At 43.2% G+C, this 26,589-nt stretch overlaps 1 protein-coding gene across 1 annotated transcript in view; it reads right to left on the bottom strand.

The window, feature by feature from the left end:
* adgra2 (adhesion G protein-coupled receptor A2) overlaps positions 1-26,589 on the bottom strand; it is a 57,108-nt gene that overhangs the window by 13,710 nt on the left and 16,809 nt on the right. The window contains exons 2-8 of the mRNA XM_088624076.1: positions 18,817-18,888; positions 6,136-6,207; positions 5,649-5,720; positions 4,533-4,604; positions 3,925-4,088; positions 1,934-2,147; positions 146-310 (exon numbers count right to left, since the gene is read on the bottom strand). Of these exons, the coding sequence (XP_088480202.1) occupies positions 146-310; positions 1,934-2,147; positions 3,925-4,088; positions 4,533-4,604; positions 5,649-5,720; positions 6,136-6,207; positions 18,817-18,888 (831 nt within the window). The remainder of the gene's footprint in view (positions 1-145; positions 311-1,933; positions 2,148-3,924; positions 4,089-4,532; positions 4,605-5,648; positions 5,721-6,135; positions 6,208-18,816; positions 18,889-26,589) is intronic.

Genomic DNA, 26,589 nt, shown 5'->3' with positions numbered 1-26,589 from the left:
TGTGTGTGGATTCCCTGACAGCTGACAGACTGTGCGTTACGCTCTGTCTTTCCAGTGTGGAATTATCGATCATACGCAACTGGCCCGCAGTTTCCTGCTCCGGCCTCCTGAAATGCCCTCTGTGCTCTTGAGTTGTCTGTCTTACTTGAATTCTCCCCGATTGTTGGTGACTTTCTCCTCCGGGCAGAAGGAGGCGCCGTTCTCCAGCACCACGATCTCCACGCTGCGAGAGGCGTCGCCGCGGCCCGTGGACACCACGCACTCCCACTCTCCGCTGGCTTCCACATGTATGTTCCACAGGATCAGCTCGCTGCCGGGCAGTCCAAACACCTCCCTCAGTCATCACAGCAGCAATTAGACTTTCGAGAGTTTTTCACTGACTAATGCCAAGGTAGCTCAGAACATTTTCATTACGTAATGCTGAAGTCATTTCCTGTGTAGCCATAATGACACTGTATCCCAACACACCCTCTTTTGATTTTTAATTGTAGCGAACGCCATTAGTCGCTGTAATGAGGAAACTATCATCAACACAGACCATAGTCGCATTATTTATTATCATTGATAAACATCATGTTAACATCGTGTTTATGGCCCAATCTCATTGGTTACTTTAGTAATCTTGAGAATAATTATAGGCATGGAAGCTTTCCCAAAAAAGGAAATTCACAAACGTATTCAATCAATCACTTCCCCGAATACATATTGCCAGCAGCCATATCACCCTGCAACTCACAACTAGTAACCCACTGAAGCTAAGCAGGTGTGAGCCTGGTCAGTACCTGGATGGGAGACCTCCTGGGAAAAACTAAGGTTGCTGCTGGAAGAGGTCTTAGTGCAGCCAGAAGGGGGCGCTCACCCTGCGGTCCATGTGGGTCCTAATGCCCCAGTATAGTGACGGGGACACTATACTGTAAACAGGTGCCGTCCTTCGGATGAGACGTAAAACCGAGGTCCTGACTCTCTGTGGTCATTAAAAATCCCAGGGCGTTTCTCGAAAAGAGTAGGGGTGTAACCCTGGCATCCTGGTCAAATTTCCCATTGGCCTTTATCAATCATGGCCTCCTAACAATCCCCCTCTATGAATTGGCGTCATTACTCTGCTCTCCTCCCCACTGATAGCTGATGTGTGGTGAGCGTTCTGGCGCACTATGGCTGCCGTCGCATCATCCAGGTGGATGCTGCACTTTGGTGGTGGTGGAGGGGATCCCCATTACCTGTAAAGCGCTTTACAGGTAATGTAAGGAGTGTCCAGAAAATGAGTGTCCAGAAAAGCGCTATATAAGTGTAAGCAATTATTATTATTATATTGTAATCCATGAAAACAAAAATGCTTCTGTTCTTTAAAGGTCAGGATTAATTCCTTTGAAGATCCCCGAGTGGTCTGTTTAGAATGCAGTACTGACAAAGCACAGACAGCCTGAGCTGGCCAGGGTGCGCTCAGCTGCTGTGTGGCAGTGATGTCCTGTAGCTTGTCGGGAATCTGGGAATCTGTGCACTTGCAGTGTTCCTCTCTGCAGGGAGAGCAGCATTGCTCTTTCTCTCGGTACTCACTCTCATGCAGGGGATGTGGGTTTTGAAGTCTGAAAAAGGTGGGCGGCTAAATAAGGGTGCATTTCAGAAAAAAAGATTCTTCTCCTGTGCAGGTATTACTAAGTCTTACTAAGCTGGCATGCTTAATAATTGGCCATTCCAGATCGGTGTAGGGCAGTGTTTAGGGAAAAAAAAATGTTTTTTTAAAATAAAAAATTACAGTTCCCCAAGGATTGGATTATGTCGGCCCTATTTTAAACAGAAATATCGCCAAAGACACCCCCAGGCACCATATTAAGACCCCAAATTGAAAAACAATTGGAATGCCCCAAGAAAGAGATGAAAAAGATGAAGGCAAGATGAGCTCTGGGCTCAGGGTGTAGGGGTGGACCGCGAATACCTGGTGATGAGGGTGCAGTCATGCAGTATGCTGTCCTCCAGCTGGATGCCTTCCTCAGGGGTGGAGGTCACAGGCTGGCCGTTGTGGCGCCAGTGCAGGGAGGTGGTTCTGTCCAGCAGGGCGGCGGTACACTGAAAGGGCAGTCTGTCCCCCTTGAATACCACCTGACGCAGGGAGGGCAGGAGAGAGAGGGTGTGTAACTCCAGGGGACCACCTGAAAGAGAGAAAACATGGTAAAGGTCATTAACAAGAGGAGGCAACACAGCCCGTTTTGATGGTTGTTAACTCACTGATCCAAGAACATGGATCCAGCTGTAGTCAGCTTTCATGTCAGGCAAAGGAAACTGGGTTTTAAATTGTCATTGCTTACAGAACATGCCTTCGCTATCCAGTCAGAAATATACATATATGTGATTTTCCATTTGATCTTCTGTCCCTAATGTTTTGTTCTCTGTTAAGTAGTTGTTTTTGAAGCAGATGTTTCTAAAGCATTTTGGAGTTCAGAGGAATTTCATCTGTATTGAAGTTAAGGAGGACATTTTTTGAAAAACACTGATCTAGAAGAGGCTACTTATGAAAAAGCCTGAGTGTTTATGTTGATACATCATCGACATCTTCTGAAGGTAAGCAATAAAAAGGCTGACGTAAAGTGTAGAATTTAAATCATACATCAAAGTCAGGTTAAATATGATGTACAGTTATGCTCACAGTTTACAAACAAGATATGGCTGCTCTGGAATCAAACCAGAGAAGAGCAACTAGATATCCAGCCAGCAGCCATATCACTCTGCAACTCACAACTGGCAGCCCACTGAGGCCCAGCAGGTGTGAGCCTGGTCAGTACCTGGATGGGAGACCTCCTGGGAAAAACTAAGGTTGCTGCTGGAAGAGGTCTTAGTGCAGCCAGCAGGGGGCGCTCACCCTGCGGTCAGTGTGGGTCCTCATGCCCCATTACATTGACTGGGACACCATACTGTTGAAAGGTGCCGTCCTTCCGGTAAGACGTAAAACCCAAGGTCCTGACTCTCTGTGGTCATTAAAAATCCCAGGGCGTTTCTCGAAAAGAGTAGGGGTGTAACTGTCCTGGGCAAATTTCCCATTGGCCTTTATCAATCATGGCCTCCTAATAATCCCCATCTGTGAATTGGCTTCATTACTCTGCTCTCCTCCCCACTGAAAGCTGGTGTGTGGTGAGCATAGTGGTGCACTATGGCTGCCGTCGCATCATCCAGGTGGATGCTGCACATTGGTGGTGGTGGAGGGGAGTCCTCATTACCTGTAAAGCGCTTTGAGTGGAGTGTCCAGAAAAGCGCTATATAAGTTTAAGCAATTATTATTATCATATATTCTAGGGCTTAATAGGAGGTCCTATATTGACAGACTGAAAGAACTGAACCTTTTTAGTCTTGAACAGAGAAGAAGAGGGGTCGAAATACAAGTGTTCAAAATCCCAAAAAGCATCGATAAAGTCAAAGCAGTGGATATCTTCAAAATAAACAGTGAAACGTCTTTTAAGAAAAAGCTGGATAACACTCTTGAATTAATTAACTGCTTACTACAAAACAGGCTAGATGGGCCAAATGGCCTCCTCTCGTTTGTATTTGTTCTTACGATCTTACAAGGGACAGGGGACAAGAGGAAACTGAGGGCCAAGAAAGAGCTGTTTATCTTCTTTGTGAGTTTCCTTACTTGGCCTAATATTTGCTAAATTTGTTTTTGGCAAAGTTAGGTTTATCTGGTCAGGAGACCAATGTGAACATTGAATTCATGAGATTAGAAATTGAAGTAAAGAGTGAAAATGTGGGAGAAAAGGACCGTTGGGAGACAGAAAGCAGGGGACAGGGAGAGATGAAAGTGAGAAAGACGAAGAGAAACAGGGAACCCAGAAGTGAATTACATGAGGCCTTTGCATTATTTTCTCAAGGATCATTCAAGAAAGCAGTAATAATAAACCACTCTTTTGCTCTCCAATTTAGGTCCATCGGACTCACCGCAGGTGAGCTGATTTTCTCGAAGGCCGCGCAGTGGCTTGCCCCGGAGGCTGCTGGGATAGGAGCAGAGCGTCTCCTCTGACAGACGGGCTGAACTGGACCGAAAGTACCCTGGCACCCAGCGCAGATTGCAGTCACAGAACAGGAAGTCAGTGTCAAAGCTCCTGAAAGGTGGCAAAAACATCTTCAAGCCTTTTAGGCGCAGTAAGGACAGCATCTTCCTATTCTTTGTACTTGACTTAAAGCTGTTTTTAGCATTGTTTCTTGTTTTCTAATTACGATCACTGATATCTCCAAGGCAGCAAAATGAGATCAACTATTTTCTTAGCTGTAGGTTTCTTAAAGAAAACAGCGAGCAAAAGTCACACATAGATATATTGGCATTATTTGTAAGGACATGCATTGAATTTGTTCACTGTAGTGGAACACGGCAAAGCGAAAATCAATACATGTACAGTATGACCACATAGCCACAGATGTTCACAAGGAGCTGAAAAGTAATAAAAAACATACTGATCAAATTATTACTGAACGAAAATGAGACAGATAAAATCCCTGTGCTGGTGTTGACAGTGCTGGACACAGACGACCGGGTTTCAGGTACTTACACCAGCTTGAGTGAAGGCAGCTCCTGGAAGATCTTCTGCTCCAGAGTAGAGAAGATGTTGCCTGACAGATTCCTGTGAGACACACAGCATGCACACGCACTGAATTGAGCATCTCCTATTATAAAGACCATTGTTTATCACTCACCATAACATAGCATGTACATAGCTGCAGGTTCTTTTTAGAAACCGAGGGGCAGACATCACTTTCTGGTGTCATTCTTTACTGATGACCATTCTTGGTGACACTCCAGCATGATTTTCCCTGAGCTTTAACACCCTTGCCTCTCTTAGCAATTCCAAGCTTTATTCCCATTATAATCCATTTTACACTTCTGCTGTTTCTCTTTACTGTCTTTACTGTTTTATTGTGTAAATCTACAGTACTTGTTCTCTACCCGATCTACAAAACATCATTAGCACTTCTCCACCTGTACTTTACCATGGCTAATTTGTGTATTTGTCATACTTATCAATAGCAACTCTGTCATTCCCTAGGGTGTCCCATTACTTCTCCTTGCTGTTTTTTACATGCTCCTATGCACTGCATGTTTGTGTCTGTTGTCTTCTGAGACTCAGTGTATTTCTCCAATGCACACCGAGAAATGTGCCACAGTCAACAACAAAACAAAGCAGAAATGCATCTCCAACCAAAGTATGGGCCCGCTTAATGTCATCATGTGTTCTGTGAATACTTTAGAGTGCATTTAAAGGTTACCTACAATAAATTGCATTTTACTATGCATTTGTATGCTTTCCTATGCTTTTAATTCATTAAATTCATCATGCTATGCGTGTTCATCTACAGTATATCTCTACTGAGTTTTGGAGAACCTACGTTCTCTATTAATTTTTGGATTGATGCTGAAGTCTTCTCTGAGGCTGAGTTACTGATAATGATGTTTAGATTCTGGGTGTTGTGTTCACCATTTACAGAGTTGTTGATGAAGTTTGGTGATTCTTCAGCTGAAGCAACAAGCCCTTGCTGTCGATTATAGGTCCAAGAGATTGATGCTACATAAGTGTCCTACCCTGCCTTCATTCTGTTCCTTATCTCCCATTGGGAAAACCCCACTGTGCCATAGCTAGGGTGAATCAAAGTACTGCAGGATATCTTACAGTTTGGTGAGGATGGAGAGTCCTTGGAACATCTCTGGGGCCAGACAGCCGATCCGATTATTTGAGAGATCCCTAAAACATAGGAAAGACTTTCTATTGTCATTTCATTTGAATTCTTCAGAATTTCTCTTTTGTTTTGCTTACTGTATAATCTATTGCATTTCATTGAAATGTTCGGCATTTATTTGTGTTCGGTAAATGTGTTTAAAATTGACCTCAAGATTAATTTAATTAATTAAAAATAACAAAAAAACACTGGCAGTCACATCTTAATGTTAATGCACATTACTACCAGCCCATAACATTTTCAAACTTGTCTTTTAGCTATCCTCAAGTCAGCAGAAAAAATGTGACTACTTTCACATGAAGTGTGAATCATGAAAGTGTGTGTAAATTGTGTATGAGTGTATGTAACACACCTGAGCATTTGTATGAGCTGTATCTGGGTCTACATATCTATTTTTGCAACCAGACGTCTGATACTCACAGCTTTCGGAGCTCAGTCAGGCCATGAAATGCTCCAGGCAAGATAGTGCTGATCAGATTGTTCTTCAGATCCCTGCAAACAGACAACAAATAATCAATTTACATCATGAGCATGACCACACATGAGAGGCATAATAAGTTAAAGTTATAAGTTATAAAATTGTTGAATTCCTGATAAAAGAATATTGAGCATTATTCCTGTATTATATCACCTTAAAGTTCTTCATTTCACGTGTTGCTTTTGTAAAAGTTTGCATTCCAGAACAGTTTAAAATGATGTGAAGAGAAGGCACGCACACAGTTTTAGCAACTTTCAGAACATTTAGAAATGTCACTACTGAACAGCAGCGGTTTGCCTGCTGGTGCTCTCTGATCTCATGTCCACTCCCAAGTGGACAACACAGCCCAGAGAAGAAATGGAAGCCAGTAGGAAGCAGGAACAAGACAAAGCAAAAATCAGTTCACTTGTGACCTGGGCTGGGCTTGACCTGGCTGTTAAAGTTGGAAAGTTATCCCAGGTGCCAACAGGACAGACAGGCTTGGATGCCCACATCTAAAGAAGAAGGAAGTAAACACAGACTGCAAGGCTGAACTCTATTACAGTCTTTTTTAGACAACTCTACCAATGAAAAGTTTGATTTAAGACAACCCAGCCTTGAATATGAATTTATTCAGCAGCCTTTGAAGATCTGATTTCAGATTTGCACCCTAACCCCCTCTTTTCCTTCCGTGTCCACCCCTCTCGATTTCTACAGAAACACCCATGTGTTAAACTGCTCAGCTGCTCCCTTCCCACCTGCCTGACAATTAACCCCTGGAATGCCAGGAACGATTTTATAGACCAGGTGGGAATAGCAAGAATGGGGAAGGTCAACAGACAAATGTAAATGATCTGTACTGCCAAGCAACAGGAATCCGATCTGATACCCTGCAGTTAAGAGCTATTGCACGCCACAGATCTTAAACAGTGAATCATGGTAGATTTTTGTGAACAGTTCAAACAAAGTTTACTCCAACTTTATAACAATATTTGAGTTACTTTCTTTTGCATCTTCCTTTGGTTGTGTTTATCTCACTGCTCTTTATAAATGAGTCTCTCAAAGTTGATTTCTACGTAGAAGGTGGGAGAAGGTTGCATATTGAAGCTGCTTGATAAGGTCTTTATAGGAAATGACACCCACAGGAAAACTTTTGATTGGCTTGAGGTGTGGCTTGAGTGGATTCAAACCTGCATTTCACACGCTGATCGCCATTTTAATCTAATCCTTATCCATGTCTCCATCCTTAATGGTATGCTACCACTTTACATCATTTCACTCGGATCTACTGATCTCTTTAAACTTTTTAAATGTCCTTCATTATCTACAGTTGTATCTACAGTTGTAAAATTGTAAAATGGCACTGACGTCTGCTTACTACACCGAAAATATGCTGTGAGATCCCTTCTTCAGAAAAAATTGTCTACATCAAAATTGCTACCTTCACTGTAGGACCTGTCAGAAAACACACACAGCAATGGGTAGGGGTCTCTTGGTTGCTTCCCAATGGTATAGAATTTGTCCCTCTAACATAGTGGCAAGAGAAGAAAATGTGCCTGAAAAATAAGAGGGATAGTTACCACAATTTCTACCACTCATTTCTGTTTTAAGATTGGAAACCCATCTTTAAATCCTACTTGCTTGTGGGAACAGTTTCCTTTAAGGTGAATTAGAATGCAGGGAACAGGCAGAGAATATCAAAAGGTTAAGAAATATATTGCCAGGGACATGGAAATATTCAGATTAATGCCATGAATTACACATCTAAACAGTTTATTTCCTGTGGGATGTTTTCCACGCACTGAAGAGCACAGCAAAAGCATGAAGCCACCATGCAGGTGTGTGCAAGACTAGTTTTTGCCTGGAACATCAATAATGCGTCCCACTTTTAACTTACTTTTACATTTCCTAAATTCTTGATGTTTTGTTCTCAAGTTCCTGTGAAATTATGGTGCACAATGTAAAACGTGCTTCTCCGATTTGGATCCAAGAATGGGACAAGTATTTTTAGTGTAACGTCAAGTAATCAAGGTTTTACAATGCGATGACAAGGTATGAAAACGCAGACAGGCTGTGAATTCCCCTTAGAACTGGAGCTGGCCTTGGCCCTCAGGAAGAGATTTGCAAACCTGCAGAAAATGTGCCAGTGTGCCAGCGTGCTGCTCTGCAGACAACACAAGCTGCTTTTGAGGACTGAGTGGTGTTTGTCAGAGAGTCTGTAGGCTAGGGCAACGGGGGGAACATAGTCACTTCCTGTCTGGACAGTCCCAGGGCTCATTAGTACAGTGATGAAAGGCAGCGCCCTGCCTATGGCTTCCTCCCGCTGATGAGTGACCACTGGCCGAGTCCCACAGAATCACAGTTGCTCAACAGGCATGCCTCACAGGGACAGATACTCACTGTCGGCTTCAACTGCTCTGATCAGGAAAGACGAACACACACTTCAGCATGGGCCTCTCTGTGATCTTCTAACCTGGTGGAGTGTCTCAGCCTGTTCATCTTAAAATACCCTCCTAATAGCAGGGATATCCCCCACTGATGAGTGAGTGGAGATTGTACTTCTTCTAAATATAGATACCTTTCGGCACACAGCCAGTATCTCAGTGGATCAGGGAGACTAACTGCTGCTGGACTGGAAGTGTGCCTAGAGCCGAGATCTACATAGCTGTCTAGTGACTTCGCCCAGAAGAGAGTACAATAGCCTGAAGTGCACAGGGACAAGGACATATGGAGAATAAGGACAATATGGGATAGATTCCACTGACATATGCTTCAGGACACAAGAGTATTGCAGTAGATTCAATGACTAACTGATCATCAAGAGCATCACTGCAATATTAAAAGTGCCATGAAGAAGCAAAAGCGAAATAATGCATGAAGGCCAACGTTTCAAAAAAAACCTGGACTCTGATTTCCCACCTTGGCTGCATTAACAGTCTCCACCCAGAGGGCAGAATAGACTGTACCCTGAGGACACATCCAATCCAGAAAGTGCAGATGTTGCTGTTAGCCATGCCCATCTATCAGCAGGCATCTATGCTTAACGTTTCCATTCCGTTTTCACAGGAAAGGAGGGTGTACCATATACTGTGCCGTCTATCGTTAGTCCTGCCAGGCACTGGCTGAAGAAGAAATGAGGTACAACTGTTACAAAAATACCTGACGTTGTCTCATCTGAGGCTCTTTTTACTTTCTCTCAGAGTTGTGCATTGCAACCCTGCTTACACAAAGTAAATGCTTTAAACTTCAATGGGGAGGGGAGGCCAGCTCCATTCCCCCATGCAATAACAAGATCTAACTGTTACTTGTATGCTACCAGTGTTTTTATATATAGTGTTTGTCCTGAGTCAGGTGGGCCCATAGCAGGAAAACTAGACATAGACATAATTTGAGTGAAAGGAAAGCAAACGTTCTCTTAGATGTTACTTCCTGAACACAAGTGTTTCCACACCCGAAGAATGCTCCACAGCCGAAACATTGTGTTTCTTTTCTTCTCTTTTCAGCACGGAATAAACCTTTACTTGTTCCTTCACAAGTGTTTAGATGTTGATAACATTATGACATCTGTCCACACAGGGTTCCTGACAGACAAAGTCATGAACTGTGAGGATCTGAGCACTGTGTGCTTAACTTAATTAATATTAACAGCCGTGCACACAGATCCACTCTCTTATCACTCCCCTGGGGAATGTGGAGGGGAGAAGAGTCAACAGAGAATGAAGGAGAGAGGTTGAGAATCAGACCAAGACTATTTGCTACCAGTGTTTCAGACGTTCCCCATCATTACAATGCAATGATCTGGGACAGAGAGACAGATCTGGTAGGATTGCTGTCCCGAAGCGCTTAGATGTAAAGTAGTTCATTCATGATGAGCCGAAGGGGAAAAGTCCAGTATTTCCTATTATTTTAGGTTCACAGATCTGTGGAAATATTCTTGCTGCAAATTGTGACTTCCATCAGACCTTGTAAAACCAGCGATGGATCAAACTGATATACAAGGGGGGGTTTACTTGTTTTCACGGGCTGAAAACATTATTAAGAGCTGTGACTGGGGTGCGCTCTTATCCTCACTAAAGCCCAAGAGCAGGAGTCTGATGGAAGCTGAAGCTCTGCATGAGAATACTGAGCCAGTGCTCATTATCGCAAGACTGGGAACCGAGAATTTCCTGTTTCACTCCATTAAAAGGGTCTTTTAAAACCATAAAGGGGCATGCCGTTTGCAAATTTTCTCCTGAGCTGCCTCACCGTATGGACCCTCACACACTCTGAATATGAGAGGGGAGATATTTTGGGAGGGTGATTTGGGGATGATTGCGGAGGCTTGGAGGAGTTGGCACCTCTGTTCCAGTGGAGCCTGGTGGAGCCCCATTTTGGTGCTGCATGTCATTTCCTGTCTCATTGGCAGCACCGGTGTAGGGCCCCCTTTCTCTCGCTCGTTTATTTTTATGGTTTCCTCTCTTTTATTTTTTCAGTTCTGGTAGGGGGAGGGTTGTGCTGCGAGCAAAATCAGTTCTGTATAATTACCCCTTCCCACCAGCACTCGCTCACAAAGGGGGCTCTGTACAGCTTCTCCCCCTTCTTCCCCCCCAAACAGGAAACCAGGATCTGATTCTCACTTGTTTTTCTACCCATTTCCTGCTTTCCTGCCCCAACATAGATTATTTTGTTTTTTGTCCCCTCAGATTAATTCCCTAATCCAAACTGTATCTCCCTTCTGCAACCAAGAGTCTGTGTATGTCCAGCAGGACTGTACACTTAACAGAACATCAGTGTGCGAGCCGTGCCTCAGAAAGTTTAAGAATGAGAGAAGGACTGTTTGGCATATTTCACACTTTAAAGTGTGCTCAGTAAAGTGCTCAAATGTTCCAGGGAATTAGCTTCAAGAATTAATCCAGGCAGTTTAGCTCAGATAGCCATGGCTCTGGGTACAACAGAACCTCTTTTCTTCAGTCCTTGACATAATATCTGATTGAATTATTGAGTCTTTTTTCTCACTGATAACTTGTGACTTTCTCAATGTGTACCGTCAGTGCAAGTGCCGTACTTGACTTTTTAACCTGACCTCTTCTCTGTGAGACAGAAGTGGCTCAGTTAGCTTAAAGATACCTCTCCAATGTGGCACAGGCCAAGATATACTCTCACAGGTGCCCTAGGATACCACTACTACTGTACTAAGATGCCTATAGTCAAACACCACTTATGCTGTTTTATACGCAAATGCAGTGGTGCCATTTCAAATACTGGCATGATTAAAAACACAGAATGCCATGCAAAGTGATCTGCCATTAGACCAGTGGTCCCAGTATGTTCTGATCAGCACACCAGCAGCAGTTAATTCTTATTCAAAAAACAACATTTCACAACAGTTAAATGCGGTTGACACGCAGGCTGGACTAATTCTCCTCTGAACGTTTCTGTCGTTTATTTAGTTGGTTCCTGATTGCCATGGCCTAACTCTGGGGCTCCTGCTGGCACACACTGCCAACATGGCACTGCTGGCACATCTGGGCGACGCCAGGTTTGATTGCAACAGGCTGGCAGTGCCTGACCCACAGCCTGCTGGCGACAGACTGACTAACCGTTCTTAATTTGGGGCATAGCCGCGTGTAGCTACAGTATACTGATACCCATCTTGTGTAAACATTCCATGAGTCAGCACGTTGCTGAACCTACTCAGAATAAGGGATAATTGTTTGCTTTCATAGGCAGGTCTCAGCCAATGCTATGCATAGTTATAAAAATATACACACTGATCTCTTTCCCCCAAATACGCACAGACCAGTCAATTTTAAAGCAAACATCTTTTTTGTTTGTTTTGCTTTTGGGGCACATATATGGAAATGAAGAAAAAAGCGCAGCACCAGTCAAAACATCCAAAACGTGTGTTCCGAAAATGTGTTCTATTACAGCCAGTAAATACTGCTTCAGAGCTATGCGAGGGTCGTGCAACACGCAAGACATATCGACACACGCAATTCGGGGGAAGTGGCTGCTCCGAGACACGCTGGAGGTTGAGCCGTCCAAGTGCAACAGCAGCAGCAAGGGAGGCAGGATGCACACGAGCGATTTGAAAAGCTCCGAGCTTTTCTCTGAGCAGAAGGAAATACCAGAGGCCATTGCTTTTCCAGCTAATTATAGTCCGTTTCTGAGTTTTCTCAAAGAGCCAAAACGCAGCATTCCTGATTGTGTTTTATTTGTGTGTTTGTGCGTAATCTTTCAGAGGTCGATTTTAAAGGGATCAGGCGAAACAGATCAAGTGCTATGCTCTCCAAATATTCAACACCTTTCTCTACACAGACAACCAAACGTTCAGTACAAATCCCGACTTTGAAGCTGTACAATTTTCTACAACTTGTACTTAAGAAGTGCAAGGAAGCAGAACAAAAAAAACATTTGGGGTCATTAGCATTTGTTCTGTCACGTATCAGCGACTGGGTCCCGAAGTAGAAATGGAAGAAATAGAAATTGCGTTTTACCAACATATGGGCAAAGTGTGCAGAGAGAGAGAGGAGAATGGGGGTGGGGAGAGGGATTAAGAGAGAGAACAGGCAAAAGGAAACCATGAGACAGAACAAGGGAATGAGAGCGAGGGATAGAGAGTGACAAAGGAACAGAGGAGCAAAAAGCAACAGAGAAAGGAGGGGAGAAGGAAGGAGAAAGAGAGTCTGGAGCTGAAGAGAACGGTCTCTTTCTCACTTGTGAGAGAGATAGTGTGCGTGTGTGCAAGTGTGTACATAAGTGCGCCTGCAGTTGCACTAACCCCGTGTCAAGACTGAGCCGAGCTCACAATCCAAACACTCCCCTTCCTTCAGTTTATCTCACAGACACATCTGGAGACTATCAACCCCCCCCCCCCCACACACACACACACACACTCACAAAGTTAACCCCTTCCTCCCCACCTTCTCAAGACACACACCTCCCCCAGTCATCGCTCACTCACTCTCGGCAGAAAGTCACAATTCAGCTATCACACAAAATCATGTTTCGTTTAGAGGAAGGAAGGCTCCAGCCTGTTCACCAAGGCCTCTGAGGACTGATTTGTTTTCTTTTTCTCCTGAGGTCCCAGTAGAATCGTACAGCCAGCTCATTTCCACAGTACTATTTTGCCAGGACCTGTATAATGTGATGGGGCCGACTTAAAATAAATGAACTCAAAGAAACACTCAGGCTCGCCAAGGTAATTCCCTTACCTACGCTGGAAACAATGCTGACCTTCATCAGCAAAAAAAAAAAAGAGACTTACGTTTTACATTCAAGAATGTTTATAAAGTCTGCTGTCTGTAGTTGTTACCTTCGCTTTGCTTGCCTACTTCAACATATGTGTCCTGCTCCTCGCTGTCCTGCTGCTTCTGCTTAATTTGTTGTTATTACTTTAGTAAGGATGACAACAGGATATGCGCAGGGGAAGCAAATTAGAGCCACACAATGCCCTGAGGCACATTAGCTGAAACATTTGAGTTCCTGCATTGCCGATAAATGTGCCCAGTGTGATTCCTTATTGTTTCCTTGATAAAGTTTTTGTTTTTTATGTTGGAATGGCTTAGCTGCTTGGATAGCAATCAATGTAGCAGAGGATGGCAGGTGATCATTGGGTCTGAGTCAGACAAAGCTCATTTTCTCAAATTTTGACTGGGTATCGGCTCGAATTGGGTAACACTTCGTCACACAACGAGATTCGGTGGCTCTGAAACTAACTGCTGCTCTTCGTTATATTTAGAATCCTGAGTCTCCTTCAAGAAGAAGTTTGATGAGCTTCATGAACCAATGTATGCTGCAAACCCACATGTTCTTACATTCTTAGCAGCAGAGTGACAGGCAAATCTATCAAGTCTTGCAAAGGCTTGCCCTTCTCTCTCTCATACAAACACAGACTGTAGAAGTCTCACAGATAGTGCCATTCAAACCCTTCACGCACACATACAGATGGACTCTACCAGCCCCAGTTACAGTACACTTCATACATCACCCCCTGCTGCTCCTTCATCACAGACCCTGTAGCCCTTCACACCCTCCAGGTCTGGCGCAGTAATTAAAGCCCCTGTACCCTCAATGTCCCGTGTCCCAGTGAGTGGTAAAGGCCGTCTGGACACGAGCCAGGCCCCACTGCTCATTATTCTCATTAGTGCGGCGCAAATCAGAGCTGGACAGGCCGCTGGGATCTGTCCACAACTCGTTAAGGTCTCTGCTAGTTAAGAGGCTGGCCTTGGCGGGGTCCTGAGCCGGGGCTGCCTGCGATCGGATGAGAGGGCCGGAAGGGGTTAATATCTGATGGCGAAGAGAAGTCCTGGGAAGCAGTCACGCGAAACACTGCCGGAGTGCCGGAGTCACTGACTGCCGGGACACAGGGATGGGGATGAGTTACACACACCAGGCACAGCTGCGGTAAGAGCAGGCAGTGGCAATGAAGAGACTGCTCACTGTTCCCAGATTTACTGACTTCTTTTTATTGTCCCAGATGGGAAACATGCTTTGCAGGTAGGTAAAAGACATAACACAGTACATTTTCGTTCTATTACACTTGAATCTGGGTAGTCACCAACACCAACACTCTGATGGAAGGAGCTCAAATTCACTGTGCAAGGGGTGGTCATGATAGGGATTACTGACGTTCTGCACTACTTGACATAGATATCTGACAGCTGTAGCAGAAAATTGTATAGTTTATACAGTAATAGTTTTATAGGGTTAATAGTAAGTTTATATAGCACTTAAATAGCAAAAAAGAAGTGTCAGTTATGCCCCTACTGCATTTGTGAATACACATAATTTTCTTTCTGTCTTTTGTGATCTTTTGTGATGAACTAGAATACCACTTACCACAGTAAATAATCTGATTTCTATTGGAATCTCCTCACTTGCAAAAGATCCTTATCGTTGGCCTCGTCTGCATTTTGTCTACCGGGCATCCGTCAAAGTCCATGCAAGTTTCCAAACTCTGAAAGTGTGTTTGTGACAGTACAGGCATGGTTTATGCCCAAAATAAAGGCGCAAAGCAATTACAGCACAGTTTTTCCACAAGCTGACAAAAGACTATTATGTTGTAGTCTGGCGTTACTTCTTAACTTGAGAAGCATAATTTAAAGGTCATGCCAATGTTGATCTAGTGTTGCCTAATCTAAAATTAAGAAACATTCTTGTTAGTGCCTAAAGGGTAGTCACTTTAAGACACATTGCAGTTATTGCATCTTCTTTTTTTTCCCTTGGCTTTATTTATTTGTTCAAAGCAGCCTTGCAAATGAATTCAGCTGGCCTGGGCTTTCCTTGAGCTGACTTCCCATCTTTTTTTTCCCGGACGTTATATGCGATTCTCAGAAATGTGCCCCAGATTCAAGGCTTTCTGTTATTCTGTATAGAGGTTGTGTCTTGCTCATATCACGGGGGCACAACAGGTATTCTATGTAATCCGTGTTGTTGCTTTGGCTCAGAATGGTATTGGCTGTACAAACAGAGGGAGATCAGCTTCTGGACACAACCCCCCTTTGAAGGCAGACCTCCAAGAAACTTATGACCACCACAGAGGCTCCTTCAAACCAAATATACAAACCAAAAATGAGCAGTTCTACTAAAAGGGGATGGATTTGAGATCAGCTAAGTTAAGAAAGAACAATTTTTGCATCTCCTCTTCAGTAGCCCTACTTATGCTCATACTGACTTATCCCTGTATTTCATACCCTTGGTCCCCAGTGCAGTTTATGGCTCGTCTGTCAGCATAACTGTGTCTCACACCCCTAGCTGAGAGACAAGCTTGTGTCTGAAGCCCTGATGGCATCTGAACCCTGTACACTCTCCCCCCTGCAGGGTTTACCAGAGCCCAGGGTGTCGGAGCATGGGAGCATGGCAGCTCCAGTTACACTCTCCCCAACCCTTAACCTCACCGGGACCCAGGGGTCATCTGGCTGTGGTAAACTTCTCTCCAGACATTAACTATATCTGTCTCAACACCACATACTCATTACCATGCCTAGCTACCCCTAAAACCATGTACCATGGTAAATTACCATGGTACCTTTGCAGTTCATTGTGCTTTTGACCTTGTCTGTTCCTCTGATTATTTTTTCTCTGCTTAGCTTTGGTTCCTACTTTGCTATGCTTCTTCATATTGTCTATATTCTGCCCTGCTTTTACCATAATTCCACTGTACTTTGCAGAGTTTTTACAAAGAAAAACCACAGCACATGTCCACTACCAAAGCCATGACAAATAGATTTGCAGTATTCGAGAACCACAGTCACTAGAAATATACACAGTTGGCTTGGAAATACTTAGGGAATTACTTCTCAGGAACGGATTTCCCTTTAAGTGCAGGGACAGACTTTTTTGAAGCTCATAATAGTAAAGAGAGGTGTCGTCAGGGGTTAACGGAGCTAGACATACAGTAGAGCTGAGCCAAGGCTCTCCACAAAAATTGCACTTGTAAGGTAGCTGGCATCGGTCTTCAAGACCACTGGGAAGCAGGAGTTCTGTGGCTGGATGGACACCTGTAGAATCTGAAGGAATGGGGACTTCAGTTCCTGTCTCTATTTCTGATTATAGATTCCATCAGTGTGCCTCATCAATCTCTGACATATGCTGACACTCTCAGCCCATGCGCTACGTAAACAACAGACTGACTCCAGTTAATTATGGGCTGGCAATGAAAAGGCGAATTGAAAAACTGTTCATTTCCTGAAATGTACATTGTTATCAATACTAATATTGTTTACTCTATTTATTAGTTTGGCCAATAGCTCTATCCAGAACAACTGAAAATACACGCATGACTTTAGATGAGTAAAAATCCTACACACACCGCAGGATAAGGTTAGAAAATGATAAACAAGGCCAGAGAAGGCTCAAAGTGCAATGCATGTGCTCTGCTAGACAAAAAGAAATAGTAATATTGAAATCAGTGTACAGATGGTGTGAATATCAAGGAGAGATCAAATGACTTTATGCATGCACTATGATCTATGTGGTAATTTTATGGCAATTCTGCCAAGTTGATATCCGTGGCAAATAACTATATATATCAAAAAACATTCAGGCAGGACTATTGGCGTTCGCTTCTCCTCAGAAGCCGACGTCTTCTTCTCATTATCCCCTTATCTTGTAGCTTGAGCGGGGCCTGCCTGATAATGACAGATGACCATGTAATTACGTGATCTTTTCTGCATAACTCTGTGATAGGAGTTACACCACTTTCATCCTCCCACCTGGCAGGCCTCCCACTCAGCAGTGGAATAACATCAGCCCAGCCGAGCCGGGAGCTACACTATTTACTACGGGCTCGCGGCGCCACGCTCAAAGGAGATTCGCCCCTCTCGAAACCCCCCCCACCTCCATCCGAACAAGAAACCAGAAACAGCCCCAGGGTCAAAGGGGACTGGTCAGCGCCCATGGTTGCTTAGATGGCTGGTGTGGGTGGTTTTCCTATCCAGAGTGGGGACGGCTCAAGTCTTACACCTGTTATTGTCAAACACAGCACACAGCTTCACCCACCCGTCCCACTGGCAAAATAACTTCCCTACTCATGATGACAACTAGAAAACAATGGATTTATATAATGGGAAAGCACAATGTACAAAATGGAAATTCAGCAGCTTGGTGAACGCGACAGAGAGACGAATCGGATATGCTTGCCGATAGGCTGCCCAAACCCTCCCTCACTGTCGAGAGGAGATTCCAGTAGGTGTAGACGGTGAGGAGGAGGCCATGCATGAGAGACAGGCTCCAAGATGTCTTGGGTGGGAGATTTATATACGTACAGGAGCGGAAGTGTGTGAGATTAGGACCTAACCTTCCTCCAGAACCTCTGTTATCAACTCCATTCATTGGAGATTTTTTAATACTTTAAATCCTGTTACTACAATACTAGGGTTCAGTAGTGGGTCACATCAGTGAAATCACCTTTACCTGCTGGAATGGATCTGAACTATTCCAGGTATTAATCCAGTCTCTGTCTTTCTTTTTCCTCTGGATTTGGGACAACTCAACCATAATCAGGGCCATTCCACAGGCTTGTGAACAACGTTAGGACTTAATGGTCGGCGGTTTTAAAACTGATTTAAGCCTGTTAAATTGAACCAAAATTTTAAATAGTGCATCTTTTAGGCCTTACAACAGGTGCACTATTTTCATGTTTTGTTCAGTTGTATATCCTCCACTCTGACCCTTGAAAGCTGCAGTTTTATGATTTCAGTACCATTTCAACTCAGCTCTTAATATCCAAACTGAAATAATTACCTTTGAAATGATTGAAATAAATACCTTAACTATGAAATAGCAGTTTACTTTAGCTGGGTCAGTTTCATGCTTTTCTCAGGTATTTGGCACTGGGATTGGAGGTCTGCTGAGTCATTAAATTCATGGTGTCTTCTGTCTTTTTTATTTAGTATGACACTGGCAGAACAAAATGCCTTCTCGGAAATATCTATGAAGCAACTATTCTAGCTGACCTTACCTTACTTTTGACAAACTTGCAGATTGTTTATATTTAACTAGGACTTCATTGCAGCTTTATCCATGATCCCTTGTAGAAATTAGGTGATTATCTGTGCCAAGTGTTAAATTTTTCTCATTATCCAAAGGGGAAATGCAGATGTGTGACTATGAATGTGGCAGATTCAGAGCAACAGCACAAATAAAGATGAGAGATCACTCACAGTTTCTCGAGGGCGGAGAGACCGAAGAAAGATCCATTCCTCAGCACGCTGATCCGGTTATTATTCAGAATCCTGTGGGAGAACAGATTGGATCAGAATCTGGCCTGACAGAGAGAGACAGACAAAGAGAGTGCTTTCATAATCCATTGTTCCTAATCAAGAATCCTAGCCACCTTCTGCCAACAAAAGCACAGTTTCACCAGTTTCTCCAGTGAACCCACACCATAGTGCTAGCTACAGTATGAGCCAAAATGTAGAAAAGGCTTCAATCCAACATTATCGATGTAAGCCATCATGCTGAGATAACATCTGGAACACATTGCTTGATTATCACATTTGAAAAACAACATGACTTAAAACTGATAATGCAAGCCTCGCCTTGGCTCATAACATTTTTGATGTACTGTATGTGAGTCTTTGAGAAGATTTTTAAGCATGGTCTACCTTTTAAAAGGGTAAGTATCTTTGTTTGTGCCTTAGTTATCTTCTCTATTTTTATATCCCATGTAATAGTTTAGCAAAATATTGTGTTGGTGAGGCAGAGTTGTGAATGACAACCATGTCATCTAGAGCAACATATGGAGCAGGCTCACTGCTGGTCTTTAGTACCTGCTAGCACAGGGCACAAGGCAGGGTACACTCTGGACAGGGTATCAGGATGTAACCAATACATTTCTTCACTAATATTAATATGCCTGACACCCCTTTTGTTTTCCTGTGATCTTACCTTACCTTCAAAGCTCATTACTAGGCTAGGATGTGAAAATCCACTCATTTTTCCTTATTATCATATCAAATGTATTTTCCATAATAAACATTTATAAGCATGCTGCCATATAGTGACAAACCATGGTGCTGTCATGGAAACCTAGAATGCAAATGTAACATAGTAATCATGGATAAGGGTGATGAAAGAGTTTTCTCTTTCTGGGAGACCTGTGTAGCATCATGTACACTAGGTGCTCTTGAAGGACTTGATATGTGAGGTTATGAAGATACACAGTATGGATGGCATTCCTCTTGTAGGTGCAGTTTGGCAATAGTGACACAGGTGGCAACTGCGACTTGACTGTTCTGGCACCATGGAACTGTTTTCTTTACTGATTATAGAATGCTAAGGGCAGGGTGGAATTCCAAAATCTGCAAACTCCATTAGAGAGTGGATATGGCCCTCACTTCAAAAGAAAATCTCCCGGATCAAATGAAAGCATCACCTTTGCCAGGGCAATCCCCCTTTCCCCAGCCAGCAGATCAATTTGTTTGATCACGCTCATATCTGGAGAACAAAGTGATGCTCCCAGTCCAGGCTAAGCTGCAGCTGTTCATACTTGAACCCAGGCATTCATGCTGCACTGGTGTGGGAAATGGCTGTAAAACTGATGGCTGTATTGTGTGCAAAGTAATCAGAGAACACAGAACGACTTAGAGGGACTATTTATTGCCTTAAGAACAGAGTGCTATAGATCACCACATCCCAGAGGCTAAACATACTTCATATGTGTCAATGTGACTTTATACTCTAACTTCATATTTCAGATCACAGCTGGTTCTCTCCAGTTCCTATAGTATTTTATTTTAATTTGCAAACCCTGAGAGTCCAGTCTTGAGATTTGCTACAAGTTTAGCATGGTGCTTTTCTGTTAATTGTTGACAACTGTTTCCCTGTCTGTATCAAGTCAAGACACTATGTCAGCCTCTGGAGTTGAATTTGAAATTGTCTCCCAGTCTCTGCAGGTAAAAAAAAAAAACAGGACACTTTCTGATTTCATCTCAGGACATCTGATTCAAACCTCCAAACCCACTCAGCTCAAGGACTATTGGTTTGGATTCATGAGGCCATTTACAACATCCCTTTCTATTCAGTAAATGTGCAGTCAGTGACCAGTGATAACGGAATACGACAAAGAATGTATTTTCCCAAGAAAACTTCCCCCCAGCAGAAAAGAACAACTAACCCTCAACAACATAAACACACAGAGATTTAATTTTTCCTTAAACAAATTATCCATCAATCCACTGAGAAAGTCACTTTTTAAGTGATGATCTTAGCAATCTGGAGCCCATCCCAGAAGCACAGGCTGTAATAAAGGGCTGAAATCACATGATTGGTGTCTTTTTGGACAGGATGCCAGTTCATCGCAGGGACACACAAATATATTAATATTAGCAGGACTATTACACATCTCAAGCTATTTTTATAGCAGTACTTAACTGTACTTAAGAACACAAGAGTAAGGACTGAATCATCACAAAAAAGTATACTTGCTGGAAAAAAAACAGCAAATGTTTTGCAAACTTCATAGTACATGACCCTCAATTATAACTACAAAGACTTTTCCGTTTTTGAAACTGAGGTCTATATCCTCATGGAATATGAAATACTTCTTGGACGGAATTGTTCTGTACCACTGCTGCAGAGCCCTGATCCTGTCTGTTTTGCAATGACCAACACCAAACGCGTTCAAGCTTTCCATGCGTTCTTTTTTTAATTCCAGGGTTTTCAGTTACAACGGTTAGAATTTTGCGAGCACAACAAACCATAAACTAGGAGCAATGCAGCATCCTCAGAAACGTCTGGACTGTTAGACACTCTGGAGAATATTCACATGCTGGCCTCCCAGACTGCACACTGACGCAGGAGATTTTCAGTTTGCACATCTGTCTCTGTGCACACCAGCTCTTTAGTGATGGCCCCACCATGCCCCACTTTCCTCTTCCCCCTGCAGTGGGTCTCTAATTGCCTGCAAATTCTGTTTGTCAAAAGCAGTGTGTTTTTAATCGGCACTCTGCAACGCGCTGCTACATTTTTTAAAAGGAGCTGACAGAGAACACGCCCTACCGATTTAAAGGCACGGCAACTTTATTCAATAACATCGAGGGCACTGTCTCCCACCTTACTTAGCCCAGCCTTACATAAGATTGGACCAAAACTCTGCGCCGATATCAGATTCTCACTCCTCTCTCCTGTTCCACTTCAGCATATGTTTTCTTCTTTGTCCAAGAACATCGCTCAAAACAGCACTCTGAAAAATGGAAGGTGTTGGAAAAAAAGCTCCCTTGTCCCCCCCCCCAGCTCTCATGATCAATCCTGTATTCTGTTTTCCTGCTGACACCCCAGTATCCTCCATTATGAGACTCCCAGAGGAGCATGGCAGACATAGAATTCTCCTCTCATTGTTTGTCTAAGAACGTGTGTTTCAAAGGAGAGAGAGAGACGTTCATAAACTAATGTTCCTCTTTTCCCACACAAAGAAAATTGAGACACCCAAATCATTTATCCACCCAAAACCAGGTTATCTAACATCACAATCAAGTATGTATACCAATAAACTAGAAGCTATAAATCCACTAAAACTGAAGATACTCTGCGCAAATAGCAGCAGTGCCTTTCATCTAGAACAGGAGACTCCAGACATGCTTGTGTCTGCCAATATACGGGTATTAAAACAGCGCACTGAGATATGTATTATTACTTCCACTGAAAAAAGAACCTCCAAGCTGTTGCTCAGTAAACAGCCCAAAATAGGTAATGGTCCCGCCAGGCTAAACAGGAAATCTAGCCAATTAGCTGTTTACTCAGGGCCCAGCCAGCAGAGGTCAGAGGTTACCGAGAGGACACTTCCTGGATAGCGATCTGAGAGCTAGTACTTTGTTGAGGGCTGAAATGGGAGAGCATTATTCAATGCAGTCCACCACATAAGACCTCGGACTGTAGAGTTGAGAGGTCTAATTCAATAAGGTCCAGCTTAAAGAGCAATGTATTCCATTAGAGGGCTGAGGGGCATCTAAATCACTATAGTCTAAAGCAGGAAACACACAGGGAGCCTTTACAGCCCTTATTGTAAGCCTTTACAGAATACTCAGTCTGGCCAAGTTACACACATACACAGAAGGAAGCCTTGTTCAGGAAGCCCAGGACTGTCCTACACACAAGGAACCAGCTAATTGAATTAATCCCTTACAGAAAACCTCTATGTCATTGTATTTGCCGACATGAAAGTTAGCTAACCCAATAACATAGAGATATAAGAATTGCATTGTTGACCTAATTTGATGCATGGCTAGTAATGTTTCAGACATTAAAGATGCTACAGAACTGGATCAACTGAGTACAGAACACAGAACAGCTTTTTGGGGATCTGTTGGCCTGTTAATTCAATGAAGCTGAGTTACAGGGTTTGGCACAGTACTTCTGATGAAAGTGAATGTAGGCCGAGTTAAAAGCACAGTACAGGGTTGTCAATATGATTTAATACTGTCTAGCATACAGGAAAGTGAGGCCTGGTGATCAGAGAGCCAGTTAATTCAATACAGATATGGAGTTACAGGTATGTTTTACAGATTTTGCTGTTTGATCATAACTTAATTGTTGACAATTGGGCTTGCGTCGTTATTGCATTGTCTAGAGACAAGCAGTGGAAGGGGTGTATGTTCTATCTATTTTATGTATGTTTTAAGCCAGAGGCTGCTTTCGTCCAGATATACAGACCCTCTGTGCTCTCCAGAGTCAGGATTTTTAAACACAAGGTCAGGCCTCTGTAGGCTAGGTTTTACACCAGAACAGAGGTGCTAAATGTATTATTTTTACGTTTGATTAGCAAGACGACAAAAACAACAAGCCAAAAAATAAATTCAGCAAGATAAACTGGTCTTGTTCCCTACCCCGTTTCTTCTCCCTCTCCTAAAAGTCCAGTATAACAATTAGCCTTAATTTTGCATCTCTTTCTCATGTCACCCACTGCCCTGCAAGAGATGATTGACACTGAATTCTGCTGGAGTTACTTGTCTATGTGTGTGAGGCATCCTTCATTTCCTGCACATCTACCCCACCTTGTTCTTACAACATCGCCAAATACGAGGACCCAAGAGTTTCTATAGCAACCAATCAAAGTGAAAGGTTGTCATCTCTGCCCCAGAGGTGATAACTCTTAGTCAATACCTTTAAGATGTAAAGGACACAGTATTATTCTAAGCATGAAGAGGCTATTGCTGTATGGAAACCAAACTGGCCTCTTGGGAATACAGTTAAAAATAATATCAGCCTTTCGACCTTCCATGAAGACTTCCAGTTCAAGCAACCCACACTGTCTGCTTCGTGATAGACCGTCCGGTTACAGCTCATTCAGCCCTATTACTGTAGACATTCAGCAATAGAATTACACACCACCCATTAATTGCCACAAAGTTAAAAAACTGTACTTAGCTACAGAATTTCTAAGCAACTTTACAATGAATATCCCACTTGGTAAACAACATAATTGCCTTCACTGAAGGACTAGCTTTTATCACCTAGGGTATGAAAGCAGTGAGATGCACTGAGCAAAGATGTTGAGTGTTACGGCTTTTTTCTTCCTGGTCAAAGATTCCAATAATGTGTGGTTTTAGATTAATCTGAAAATCCCTTATATAAATATATAAATATCCATAAATATCCCATACTGATGGGGCTAGGCTGTTGGCGTTACTACAAGCAAGTGATGCAAAAAATCCCAGATTTGTGTTTGTCAGGAGAAAGAAGAGCGAAGGATTCTTGTAGGGGCTGTAGTTATATTACTTGAGGGCAGAATCTCTTCTGTGTTATTGATGGCCCAGCTGCACTGGTTTTTGCATGTGGTTCTGCCCTGTTGTGATTCGGAGGGAATGCTCTACAGTTACACTGCAGACAGCTGAGCTGCAGTTTTGTGGTGCAGTTAAACAGCAGCTGCTTGCAGAGGGGGAAAAAAAAGGTCTGTAACCATTCCCCCTTACCGAAAAAAATCTCCTAAATGGGACAGGATATCCTGCTTTTGATCTGAAAAATCTGTTCCTAATAAGCTGAGGTTTGGGTGAAAAAAAAACATTTCTTTGGTTCTTTTCTCCTCTCTCTTTCTCTCTCTCCCTGACTCTGCACACAAGATTCCATTACCTTACCTTGAGCTATTTGATCCCACTGCCTCTCAGGCCCTAAAGCAGTCAAGAATGAAGAGCCCCACCTACTGGTCCACCAACAGCACTTACCACAACAACTTCTCTGGACAACAACAAGATTTTCTGGACTCCCTTCCCAGTACTGGTTAGGCCCAACAGCATGGTTTAGCTTCTGAGATCTGACAGGATCAGGCTGGAAAGTGGTGATGCTGCTGTTTTGCTTGAATACTGAGTGCGGTTCTGTTAGCCTGTAAAGTTACTTTTAATGCTGTGCTGTTAATTGCTGTTAGATTGAATCTTTTTGTCCATCAAAGCCGTAGGGATGGGAGGAGTTGCTGAAAGCTTCTAGCCACGAGTCTGGGAAACCCCACTCACTCTCCATCTCTCCTAACCACCAACCACCAGCCCCATTTGAGCTCCCTTCCTTCCCAGCACCTTCATTATTCATAACCTCCACTCCTTCGCTTGCTCCCCACCAGATCCTTGGGTCTAACCACTGAACTAGCACACCTCCCGTCCTCGGTCCTCGCCTCTACTCACTATCTGATACTGCCTCCCTTGCTCCTCTTTGCTCTCATCTGTGTTCAACACCGTCTTCCTCAGTCCGGAATCCTCACCTCTAACCACTACATAGCATCGCCCCGGCCTCGCTGTCCCTCAGCTCAAACCACCAGCCCACAAGACACCTCTCTCTCTCCCTGACAGTGCTGGAGTTTTGGCTGCAGGGTACACTGCAAACCGCACACACAGGATCAGGGTCTTAAGAGGGATTTACATTTAATAAAAATACTTCAGTGAGTTAAGCTCTGTGTTCTTATAACTTCTCTCTCTCCTTACCTCAGGAGACAGTACAGACACTTTAAAGAAAGCAACAATGATGATGATGACAACACATTTTTATATAGGTCCTCTGTAGGCCAATATTCCCAGTGTGCCTTGCCAAAAGGTCAAAGGTCACCAAAGCTTATTACGTGCTGGGTAATAAACTCCATCGAATGAAATTATTTGAGGAAACTCATTTGGATAACAAATCCCCCCTCCCTATCTGTGTAATCTCTACTCCCAAAGCAAACAAAATTAGGAGTGCAGGTTAACTATAATAAAGCAAGTCAAAACAATTCAACACACTCTGTATAAACATAATTAAACTAGAGAACTGCTGTGCATCCCAGTGGCCACACACAAGGCAAACGCCTACTGCGAAAAACTGTATGGCCGTTTTGTCTCCAAACAACAGCAGCTTCAGAATTTCAAATCTGTAGGAAGCCAGACCAGGGATCAAGGAGTGTTAGATGAATGGTTATTGAAAATCCCAAGGGTTCACTATACGTTTTGGGTGGGTGAGGAAGTGCTTAAATAACTCTGAGGAAATAATATACTTTTTACCATTCAGTGACTGCAACTGCTTCAGAGTCAGTATGGGCTCAAATACATTTTCATTCCCAACCTCAATAATTAAGACTACATTGAGAATGATTTCTGATTAGATCTTAATTCATTTTAAGAACCTGGAATTTTGTGGTAAATCCAGTGGCCATTGTCAGAATTACATCGGTGGTATTAATCATGGCATTACTGTCCACCTGTGCTCAGGGGCGTTTTGCCATAAATGTGACGTCCTTCTTTGTCCAACACTCCATTCCAAGGCTGTCAGTAAGCTTTGAAATCCTAGACTGGGATTAAACTCTTAGTTACCATGGTAAATATTTGCAAAGGCTATGTAATACTGCCCCTATAAAAACTTAATGAAGTAAATTGCAACCTGGTCTAGCTTAGTAAAGCAGAGTGCAATCACAATACATCTGAAAGCAAAACAGCACGGCCATTTAGTGTAAAACCCAGGTAAAACTGTAGTCATCTAGTTTA

Source organism: Lepisosteus platostomus, chromosome 3, assembly GCF_059453375.1.
Source record: "Lepisosteus platostomus isolate fLepPlt1 chromosome 3, fLepPlt1.hap1, whole genome shotgun sequence".
Lineage (NCBI taxonomy): Eukaryota > Metazoa > Chordata > Actinopteri > Semionotiformes > Lepisosteidae > Lepisosteus > Lepisosteus platostomus.
The sequence above is the reverse complement of the archived record's forward strand: the minus strand, read 5'-3'. Positions and strand labels throughout refer to the sequence as shown.